Below are 12443 nucleotides of genomic sequence, written 5' to 3'. Positions count from 1 at the left end.
GGAGAAGAAAAGGGTGACTAAAAATAAATTATCTTATGAGAAAGAGTTATATGGGCAAAATACTTCTTTAAATAAAATAATGTTCTAGAAATGCAATGGATAAATAAACTCCCCTTTGAACCAGCTTAATATCTGCAAAATATCTCACAGTAATAAACTAAATCAAAGCATTAAACTTACACTGGGAGGGGAAAATGGTGACATCCACTGTAGACATTACTTTGCAATACAGTTTTCTTTGGCTGTTTAATCTCATTTAAATACTTATCAAACTATTCAAAAATAAATGTTACTAACCACTTAAAACACTCTCCAGGTTTTCAGTCCAGAGTGGTTACCTGGCAATTCAAGCAAAGTTTTTTGTTTTCTGAAACTGTAGGATCACTTTAGTTTTGACCATAATGGTTATTGTTTCTTCAGACTGGGATAAACAAACAAACAAATAAATCATCAACAACTGTCTTATCAGAAAATATTTTACATTGTGACAGTGTCCTGTTTCTGTAATCATGTTCATAAAACTAGCAGGTCCACATAAATGATCAAACTTGTAATAATTTTCAGTCAGCTGAAGTGACTCATTAGAATATCTAACAGTCGTGGCCCCTAGGAACAGGTATACCTATGGAAAAAATGGAAGCAGCCATTCTTATTAATCACACTCTGTATCTGACTACCATTCCTTTTTGCAGTATTTAAATCAACTCCATCTGGTTCTTACTATTTAGTTGTGCAACTTACCTGTCACAGTGACTAACTACTAAGGACTAAATCTTCACTGGGTTTCAACCAGCTGGACTCCAACTGGTTATTTCAGTGGAAGGTATTGAAAACTATGTTCTGGGCCACCTATCTTTATATTAAAGCTTTATGGAGGACATCAAGCCAGAACAATGCTTATGTAAGTAAGAAACAATCTCATCATACTATAGACTAGCCCTGAGTTTATGGCCTGCTGTGGCAGGGCAAGGACATTGTCAGTGAGAAGGGAATGGATCTGCCTGCACAGACTAAAACAAATTGCAACAAAAAGCACCCATCTCTGGGGTACTCTATTTATTTAGAGCATTCTAGTCCAGATTCTGTTCAACAATTTGCTAAGTCAAACCAAATATCAAGACCAAAAAAGCAAAGGAGCAAGCCAACTTTTTCTGTTTTTTGGTCAACAACTTCTTTTTCTATTGGTATGACAATGTCATACCAAGTTTGACCAATTTTTGATCTCAATTAAACTAAGCTGTGTTTATTGCTGAGTTTGTGAAAAAATTTTTGGGGGATTCAACTGAATAAAAAGTCATATTCCTGAATGGCAGACATAAACCAAGGGATGTAGGATATGGTAGGATCTCTTCCATGGAACACTCACATTTAAGTTATGATGTACAAATAGGGTTTTATGTTTTCCTCTGATGTGCTTTGTTCTTTTAGGGTTTCATTTTGAAGCTGCTGTGATATCTCCATGACAAATGTTCACTGCAACCTTGACACAGACCAAGATATTTGAAAAAAATCTCGGGACTCTTAACTGAAAGGGGAAGATAGTCAAATCCCTACCCCAATAGTCACATGGTCAACTGAGACTTGAGATCCCCCCTGAAAATATTGAAATTTCTGCTTTTGACAAGAATGCCAGCTATGCACCCTTTATGACACCAGAGTGCCTAAACAGTAAAAATATTACAGCTACAACCTTTTCTCTTTTACAGCTTGAGAACTACATTGTGGAAAACATGAAATCAGAGATGGTGCAGCTGCAGCAGAATGCTGTGCAGAACCACACTGCTACCATGCTCGAGATAGGGACCAGCCTCCTCACCCAGACAGCAGAGCAGACAAGAAAACTCACGGATGTTGAAACCCAGGTATGTTCCCAGCATGTTTTTCAAAAAGCTGTTAATTGCAGAGAACATTTCCCAAACTCTTTCCTTTCGAATGCATTACCACACAAAACATTTCAACACAGGGGTCCAGGAAACACACTGTTTCTTGGTAATAACAGCATTGATGATTGACCCTTGTTATGTGTCTTTCTTTTGTTTTCATTTGGTTAGTACATTTAGCTCTGTGTGTGCAACAAAGGTAGGACTGCCCAGGAAACTAGATCAGCATTTGACTTTCAAAAAACAGCTACCTATTGTCAATGATACAAGTGTCAGGCTAAATAATGAGTAACAAGATAAATCACAGTTTTTGATCTTCATTGTTGTTGTGTATCAATCATTTCCCAATTTTTCAGGCTCTGTAGGACAACAAAAATGGACAATTCAGATTGCTCTGTGAATGTCAATGATTTCAAACAAAAATAAGGCACTGAACTGCCAACACCACAAAAGAGAGAATGCAGGGGAAAGCTAAAGTAGGCACTCTATTTACAAAATAGCAGATGCAACACTTTGACTTCATTCCAAATATTCTTGCACTTTTCTGGTTTAAGCACGCTTTGTAGGAATGCATGACTGAGGCACATCTCTTGTTTTTTTCTATTGAAATGAAGCTTATTTGGCAGTCACCTTGCCTCTTTCTGCTGATCTACTACTATCCTACAGTTTTAGAGTGCCAGAATATCAGCTGGTACATATCAGTGTCATTTGATTGAGTTCATCTGCACCAGCTGAGCAGCCGAGGTTAAAAAAGGATTTAGAAACAATTTTTGACAAATCATCAATTCAGAATTAAATTATTATATTATGCGGCTAAAACAAAATATCCAGGGCAATATAAACATTAATGTTTTTAATTTATCCTTAAGGTGCTAAATCAAACATCCAGACTTGAAATTCAGCTACTGGAAAATTCCCTGTCAACATACAAGCTAGAAAAACAGCTGCTACAACAGACACATGAAATCCTAAAAATTCATGAGAAAAACAGGTAAGAGTGAGCAATTGGTCTCTTTGTTCATTACAAAGTGGTCTGTGTATACTTTGTTTTAAGCAACTGATGAAAGGAGAAGATATGGTAAGTAGACAGCATAGGTAATAGTTATGAACTCACTAAAACACCTGGGGTGTGAACTTATATTATGTCCTGTATAGTAAATGTAAACTGATTTATACCACCTTTCATGTTAACTGTAAATTTACATCTTACTGTTTCATGACAACTTAAGTCATATGACCACGGTTCATGTAACATAAAAGCATACAGATAACTTTTAAGAGCATTTTCAAGTAGAAAAATATTAAATTATGAAATTTTCAACTACCTTAAAGTGCATTAGAAACATAAAATCTTCATTAGCTCATCTTTCTAATTTTAATGGATTCAAAGATAAGGCATGTAGAAGGATCTCTCTCTTTTTGTACTCTATAGCATACTTATAGCCACGATCCATTCGAAGAAGTCAATGGTAAACATTTAGGGTTTATGTTTAAGCTGATGAAAAAACTATTTACCAACACAACTTTTTAAGCAGTAAATTGAGAGTTGGGAAGTAGTTTCAGTAGTTCCCTTTCTGTGACACAGGGACTCAGCACCTGAAGTCACTGGGCTTAGCAGTTCAGTGTGTCAGAGAATATGTGTGGTGAGCTGACCTTGTCTGGGATGCCAGACGCCCACCCAGACACTCTCACTCCCCCTCATCATCAGAACAGGGAGAAAATATGATGAAAAACTCGTTGTTGAGATAAAGACAGGGAGATCACTCATCAGTTACTGTCATGGGCAAAACGGCCTTATTTACTACCAATCAATAACAGTGTAGGATGGTGAGAAATAGAAACAAACCCAAAAAGACCTTTCACCTCTACCTCCCCTTCCTCCCAGGGTCAACTTCAGTCCTAATTCTTCTATATGCCCTCTGAGCAGTACAAAGGGTCGAGGAATTGGTGTTGTAAACAAAGCACAACACTTTGCCTTGCCTTCTTCCTCAGTTTTTTTCCCTTCTCCAGCACGGCTCTTTCCCACAGGCTCACGTACTTCAGGGTAAAAATGCTCCACATGGGCTCTGCACAGGTGTCAGCTTCCTCCTGGACATATCTGCTGCACTACAGGGTCCTCCGTGGGAAATATCTGCTCCACCATGGCCTCTCCTGCAGGCTGCAGGGCTGTGTCTGCTCTGGTGCCTCCTTCCTAACCCTTCACTGACCTTGGTGTCTGCAGAATTGTTTCTCTCCCTTTTTTCCTCACTCACACTGTACAGCTGACTAGAACCAGCTGTGCCCAGCACAGGGCAGCTCTGGCCTTTCCTCACAGCAGCTGCCCCTGGGCACTGCACCCAGTGGGAAAAGCTGCTCCCCTTCCTGACTGCTCTTTGGAAGCAACACTGCTGCCTCTGTGATGGGCAGGTGTGAGCAGGGAGGACAGGGAGTGCTCTGACTCCTCAGGCTCACTCAGCTCCCTTCTAGAAAGAACAACTGTGAGGTCAGTCTGACTAGGACTAAAGTTTCTACTTCCTCTGTCTACATTTGATATTGAAATGAGGCAAACAGCTTTTAAGATGAGGCAGACACTGAAGCATGTGATAAAAGCTGTAGAGGACTGTTTTAAGTGAGATCAGTCAGTGTTCCAAAGAGCAGTGTGGCCCCATGCTGCTGGACAGGAATTGGCAGCTGAGGCAGAAAAACCTTGCCCAGGGTTATGCATAAGGCAGACTAGCACCATAGTGGGAAAGAGGCTACAGGGTGAAGAAGGCAAAATACAGGTAATGATGAAAAATAAAAAATATTGATATGAAGAAATGTGCTTGTAAAATGTATCTCGTTGCAAAGCTGGTTGAATAATATATCATTATTGCTACTGATTATGAATACCAATTTAATGTGCTTAATCTAAAAACTGTTTGCAACTAGTAATTCCAGCAAATGTTATTCTGAAGAAATTGAATTACACTGAAAACCCTTGAATTCCAGAGATGTCCCTTAACCAAATAGAAATGTGAATAAATTAATGTGGGATTAACTTTGTCTTCAGCAATCTCAAAAATAGGTAATTCACCTAAACTGCTTGTGTGGGCTCTCCCTGTAATCCAGACAGATTGGCAGGGGGCAGTTCATTCTACATATTTTACAAATTTATTTCAAAATAGACTTAATTCAATTGTTAGTTAAGTATATCAGTACTTGTACTTTTATCTGCTGAATATGGTTAGCAACAAAATTTTGTTGGCTGCTTAAGAGACTTGTCTTGTATAATTTGGATTTATTTATTTACCTTAAGAATGAATCAGAGTAAAAAGCCTTCATGTCAGTAAACAAATAAGCCCTACTTAAACTGACCTTTGACTTGGCTGACATTATGATAAAATGGATTTTGAAAAGTCAGAAGAAAAGGAAGGCTATTTTTAAAAGCACATTTTTTGTTGCTTCCCTCAGAGGTATAGGTATTTGTGGATAGATGGAAAAGCACAGAGAATTTCATCCTGTAGCAAAGCAAGGACCTGGCATGCATTGTGTGGGTTCTTTTAAAGTCTCCTTGGGACTGATAAAATTAGGGAGAGAGCAGTCTTAAAATTACACTAAAATATGGATCATCCACTCTTGTACCATCATCTCCTTACAGAGAGCTGTATAGTCTTGGCCTTGCAGGTTCTAAATTTGAAATCAATTATGTATGTGTCAGGTTGACTGTGGGACAAATCTTGGTAACCTCAGCAGATATTAGGCTTCTGGACATGCCAATGATTTTAGCTTCCTTAAATTTAAACAATATTTACATATTACTCATCAGGCTTTGTTTAGTAGCTCTTTGCAGTTAGGTACTTTTAATCCCTCTCCATATCACTTACACACCAATAAATAGAGAAAATTCCTTTTATCCACATTATGTAGGTGGACTGTAAACTATTTTGGAAAGGATCTTTCTTTTGCAGTAGGTTTACAGCACAGTGAGAACTAGTGTAGGAGCTGTTGTCTTTGCAGAAATAATCAAGAGAGATATTGTACTGTGAGCTAATAAATTCTTTCTATATAAAATAAAAATTAAGATATTAATCACATTCAGAGAACTGAATTTTGGATGAAAGTAATGCAAAATCTTATACTGACCATTGATGTACTACAGTAACTTGCATATTATCCTTAAATAAAATTAACACTGTGTATCAACAAAGGAGCAGTGCATGTTCTTTAGACTAGAAATATGTCTATTCTTGGCCTTTCTCCTTACTGCCTGTCTCTGCTCGGAAGAGGGGCTAATTTTATTTTTTTTTTATTCCATGGAAATGGAAGATATTCTATGGCATGAGTAGAGTCACATTTGCCTTAGAATCATGTGTCTATTGAGTATTCTTATGCCATAAATAATTTGGTTTTGTGGGTTCCCACCCACTATAATGTAAACGGTGGTTTCTTCCATTGCCATTTTTTTTTTCCCACAAGAGCTTTCTAAATGCTATTTTGATTTATTCTTGAAAGATTTCCCTTCTTAAGTGCCTTATGAGCTCCCCTTTTTTTTTTCCCTGGAGTGTACCAGCTGCATTTAATTTATAGTGTGCCATTTGTTTCAATATGCAAGTGTAAAAAAACTTTCTATTTGCTAAAATGAAACAAATGAGGAAAAATATAATGGAATTCTGGATCTTCTATTGACAAATCATGCAAATGAAATTTAAACATAAAATCTTTCTTGAATTTGCAGAAAATAATACTGGGCTAACATGTTCAGTACAAGAATTGTTGTGTGCTATAAAAATCAAGGACTCAAGAATGGTTCTTGAATGTCTGTCTGACTGTGAAAGATGAGGAAACACAATACGTCTGTCAAGATTTATTTGAAGGTTGTGATATACTAAAATATAAATCCCAATTTTACACTTCACTTATGCGATTTCAATGGAATTGTCTTGTCATTGGTATAAAAAGTAGGCTTACTGGTGCTAAGTGACTTGTTACTTTACTTGGCCCTGAGACATAAAGGCATATTTTCATATTTCCTTAAACTGAGCAGACACTATCACACTCCCAAGGTAGTATGAGTGGTCAGCACCTAACAACATAGGGAAAATTTTACTTACCTAAAAGGAAGTACAAAGAAGCTATCTCAGGCTTTCTTTGCCAACATAATGTTCTTGCACTCAAAAGTAAGCATTGAAATCCTCTGCCCATTTGTCTTCCCATACACATATAATAAAAGAAACTTACATATATATGGCCAAATAACTTCTTTCTAGTGTGACTTGTCTTTAATTAGTGAATACCTCAACAAAGTATATGTTTTATCTGTATATTTAATAAATCATAATTTTTAAAAGATTATTTTATTGCAAAAGATGTCCATCTCCAAGGTCTGGTCTATATCCTGTTCTCACATGACTAAACTGAGGATTCTGAAAACAAAGATTTAAAAAAAATCTCTTAAACTTCTGTGGTCTGGAATGGATTAGTGGTTAAACTACCTTATAAGGCAGATTGTCCAAATCAGACTTTCCTTCTCCCTTGGACAGTTGCCAGAGTGTTTCCTATATGTTCTACTTCATCACCTTTCAAAATGACAACAGCTTTCACTAGAAGTTGTTATTTGACTTCTTTATGGGTTCTCTACCCTCTCCAGCATTAGTAGAGGTTTTTTCCTGAATCAACTGGACATAGCACTGTTGCACTGAGGCGCTGCACTGAGTCATTCCATGGGCTTATATTCTGACAAAGTCAAGACATTATTTGTACCATTGAAAATAGATTCCTAGCCCCACCAAAATCACTACATTAGACATTGAGACATAGCTAATCCTTAGAAATATTAAATTTGTCTGGGTTTGGGATTTGCATGTGTGTGTTTGATTTTAAATTAATATTCTCCTAGATAATGACTCCAAAGTGTCATTATCCAATGGGTAATATTGGTATTTATTCATGTTGACAACACTTTTTTATTCACAACTTTATTCTTCTAATTCTTCTTTATTATTCAACTTTGTTCCCCAAATGCCTGATTTATTCCCCCAGATTGAAGGCTCCAATTATAAAAAACATATCTTTGTGTGCATCTTTAGAAATAAATATATGTATATTTACATGATGCTTCTGGTGAATGATGATTTATTTTTATTGTGCTGTAGTTTCCATGAAAGTTACATGTGCCAAGATTAGTAGTATTTTCAAAAATTCAGAAATTTCAAACATATAGGAATTGTATAGGAATTTAAAATGTATAGGAAATTAATAAAGGAAACTTACTGCAAAAAAGAACCATAACATGTTACTGGAAAGTGTTATAAAAGAATGTTTCCGTCAGCCTTTTGAGGATGTTGGACTGATTCATATAGAGACAGCCTTCTTTCTGTTTTCATTAATATTTTGTGTCAGCAATAGCCATTAATGAAAATCATTAGAATATTTTAATTTTAACTCTGTCTTCACAATGCCTTAAAATTTTGAGAAAATATCTTTATCAAGCGCTCAGCAAAGTTATTTCTTAATGGTATTTGTCTGTTAGAGTTGTCTGATGTTACAAAAAAGAGACAACAGAATGGTCTTGCCACAGTTAAAGAAACCCAAAATACCTTTTAAATTGCTTTCAATCAGTTTCAAGATTTTTTTAAATTTCCTAGCACTTTTTTTTTTTAATTTAAATGATCTATAACAAATATTAATATAACAATACAAATGAATAATTCTGGTCATATTGTTGTCAAAAGCCATAAGAGCAGTTTTCTCATGCTGTTGAAGGATTTCTTCCTTTTGGAGCAGTCCAGTTCAGAAATCCCCAATCTGTATGAAGACTTTGCTTTTGTTCATTTGGAGATTTGACCAAAGTTTTCTCATTGTTTCATAGTAAAACAAAAATGAAAGTTTTGGACTTCTCCCAGAAATACAGGGAGTTGTCCTATCCTCAGGATTTACTTTTATTTGATACAGATTTATGGATATAGAGCCAATTGCATAAATATATATGCATTCCTGAAAATAGCACAGTTTTGCGGTTTATAATTACAGGACTTTTAATCTACATAGAAAACAACAGGAAGCAAGTGCTATGACACTTCCATCTTTCCACCACATGTTGACACACCACTCAGAAATATTAGGATGTATTATTATTAAAGCCATAAAACATCTGCTTCCTGTTTGTCTCTGTAGATGCCAAACTGTGAAGCTCTAGACATTGTCAGCTTTTCTCTTCTTGCTTGACGTGGACGGTGCTGTCCCCAATAAGACTGGATCCATCCCTGTGATCCTTCCCTTAGGAAGGCCACGTTGGAAAACAAATAATGCAAAGCATAAATTGTGGCTGTCAAAGGCTCTTTTTTTGATATGAAATGATTCAGATATGGAAATTATTTAGTTGTGGACATGCAGATAGGTTACTGTGGAATTAAGGATCTACATTGCAGTGTACTGTATGGATAAGGATAAAGGGAACTTTTTTGTCTTTACTTGCTATATAACTATAAAGCTATAGTCTATCTTCCTGAATGACATCTTGTCTTGAATTGAAAATATACAATATTTTAGGGGACTGTAAGATGTCAGACTGGGACTTGGCCCCACCCATTCTATTCCAGACTGTGACTAGGCCACCTTTTTCCTATTCCAAGTGCATTGATGTAACTTGTCTATCAGAAAAGTTAAACTCTAGAGTCACAATCAGGACTTCAATAATTTCTGTGAAAAATTATCAGTGAATAGAATTATTCTGTAGATAGAACTGATAAATTTCAAAAGGAAGTGTGTTTCTGTGACAATATTTTATGACTAGAACCAAAACTATCTGAAGATTTTTCAACCGTTTCTGCCAAACTAAACTACATCTGACTTTCTGCATAAGAGAGTTCAAAGGCTACCACATACATATTCTCAAAAAAATCCATGTGAATTTAGACCATGCTGTGAATCTAAACATGATGTTTAATGTTAGTGTTCAAGTGATGAAAAATCAGCAACAGCTCTGATAAGGTGCTAAAATAATTTACAGTTCTTTGGCTTCAAAATCCATATTTTTTTCAGGGTGTAACCTTCTACCATCTTATTTCAGTCCATTAAATCTTGTTATTTTGTTTCTAATTAATGAGTCTTTTAAAATGAGATATAGTCTCCTTTGTGTTTGGGACCCTAGGAAAATGTATTTTCCCTCACATCTTTCTTTTTTGCTCCCTTTACCCAGATGCTTCTGGTTTTCACAGAACTAGACATGTTGATATTACAAAGTATGTTTTCTTCAGGATCTTTGTAAATTACACATTTATAATATTTCAGGAAAAAAAATTGCTGTTTAAAAAAAAAAACTGATCTCGTTCTAGCTTACACAGCAAATTTTGGTGCCTGAATTTAATCTTTGCATTGTTATCATCTCTAACAGCTCATATTAAGGCTCTGTGATATAGAGTAGAAGCAACTCCATATGGATTTTATTACATTCCTCTGTTAGGTTAAATGGCCTAAAATTATGCAGGCATTTTGCCACTGATCTATTATCCATAAGTAAAAACAAAGGTAGAGGGAGAGTGCAAAGAAGTAAAACCTAAGACTGACTTGAGCAGGAAGCAGTTTGTTGGCAAGTTTTTAACCACTGCTTGGTTTTTGGGCATGAGAAAGACAGTTTTGGTGTATACAACAGAAACCCCAAAGAGAAAGTAGCAGTGAGATTGAATTCATTTATTTATCTAATACTATTACATCCTTTCTGTTAAATTGCCAGCACAACATCAAAGCACTGTCCGGGAAATGCTTCTGTTCATGGTTGACAGATATTAGCTGTCCTTTAAGTCTACAACACCACTATTTTTCTAGATGTAATCTGATATGCCTTTGATCTTGGTAAATTGAACACTTCCAGCACAGGACAGAAAGGGTACCAGAAAAAGAATATTAATCCAGAGAAAGTATTTCTATATATGTGCAAAATTCATTATAAAAATTGATGTAAGTTGGTCACATAGCATGATGCCCAACAATTTTCTGCCTGAGGAGCCTTTTGTGGAACAACCAAACATGTCTGCGGAGTGTTAGTGGGATATGTATGCCAACTCAAGGAAAAAGGGAATCCTACATTAAAATGCAGTTGCTTATTTACCTTTTGGGAAAGTTGCTTATTTACCTTTTGGGAAAACAGTACTATTCTTAATGTGAAGGCAGGTACTGCTCATCTGGTGTGAAATTCTTATCCCAGCTTCACAGATCACATCAAAATGTATATTTATTATGGGTTCCATATACCTCAATGGTCCTCCATAACTTACAGTGTTTATCTTCCACTCAGTGACAAGGCCTTTCATGAGCTCTTCTGCAGTTTGCCCTGATTTTTGTCTCATCATATTGACCCATTCATATTACCAACCATGTTCTCTTCAATGCCCTGCTTTTCTCCCTCCTCTGCCTCAGGCTTTTATGCCTGAGCTTTTACATTCAAAAGTTTTACTGGCCCTATGATTGTGCACAGGGGCATTTGTAAATCAGAGTAATACCTACATATGCAGTTCCATGCCCTTTATGCACTACAACATGCAAACATCAAAAAATGCAGTCTTAGGGATCAGTTATGGTTGACTCAGAAGGCTGAATTATTAGATGTGACATATTTTAGAATTATTGATTTAAGTAGTGATTTATACACTGAAAATAAATGTTCTGGTTTCTGTATTATTAACTGTGTTGGCATGAGATAATATTTACTAATAGTTTTATTTCATTTTAGTGTACTTGAGCACAGAATTCTAGAGATGGAAGAAAGGCACAAAGAGGAGCTGGCCACTTTGAAGGAGGAAAAAGAGAACCTACAAAGCTTAGTCACACGACAAAGCTACATAATCCAGGAACTAGAGAAGCAGTTAAACAAGGCAACAAGCAATAACAGTGTCCTGCAGAAACAGCAGCTTGAATTGATGGATACAGTTCACACTCTGATCACCCTCTGCTCCAAGGAAGGAGGTAAGAAAGTGGAAGTATAAATATTAGAAGTGCTAGGAAATTTCTTGTGAATTAAGGCCTGAACTTTTGGAAAAGTGAAACTGAGTGGTCTTATTCCAAGAAAGAAAAAGACATTATAATTGAGGAGAAAAGAGTTGATGAGGACTCACAAATCAAATAAAGTTCAGACAATGCTGAGGCTGACCCTTGTACCAACAGCCGTATTTGATTATTTGAATTTAATATCATTGAGTTTTTATATCTTGACCATAGCAGATATAGGCCAAAATTACATTGCCTTTGCACTAACAATACTGATTTGTTCCTCTGAGTACCGGTCTCCTTCTGCTGGAAGTTTATAGATGCCTGTATCTCATCTACTCTTGACTTCCTTTTCAGTCAATGGAGAGAGCAGGCTACTAACCAAAGGAAAGTAATTCAGAGTTTTTTACATGTGTATGGGTTACAGTATTGATGATTTTGGATATAGACTCTTACAGTGCTATAGGTAGACATCCAAGAGATTAATCTCTTCTACTGAACTAGATTTTATTTATAATAAGGGATTGTTTTTCTTTCTTCTGTCTTGCTGTGTTTTGGTGGTTTCTGGGTGCTCCAAATGAAAAAAGTAGAAATAACATGCTTTGAAAGAAGGGCTTGGCA

At 36.1% G+C, this 12443-nt stretch overlaps 1 protein-coding gene across 1 annotated transcript in view; it reads left to right on the top strand.

The window, feature by feature from the left end:
* Nucleotides 1–12443, top strand: part of ANGPT1 (angiopoietin 1) — a 150671-nt gene that overhangs the window by 67308 nt on the left and 70920 nt on the right. The window contains exons 2-4 of the mRNA XM_053947911.1: nt 1707–1862; nt 2750–2871; nt 11569–11801. Of these exons, the coding sequence (XP_053803886.1) occupies nt 1707–1862; nt 2750–2871; nt 11569–11801 (511 nt within the window). The remainder of the gene's footprint in view (nt 1–1706; nt 1863–2749; nt 2872–11568; nt 11802–12443) is intronic.

Source organism: Vidua chalybeata, chromosome 1, assembly GCF_026979565.1.
Source record: "Vidua chalybeata isolate OUT-0048 chromosome 1, bVidCha1 merged haplotype, whole genome shotgun sequence".
Classification (NCBI taxonomy): domain Eukaryota; kingdom Metazoa; phylum Chordata; class Aves; order Passeriformes; family Viduidae; genus Vidua; species Vidua chalybeata.
Note: the sequence above shows the minus strand (reverse complement) of the source record. Positions and strands in the feature narration are given on the sequence as shown.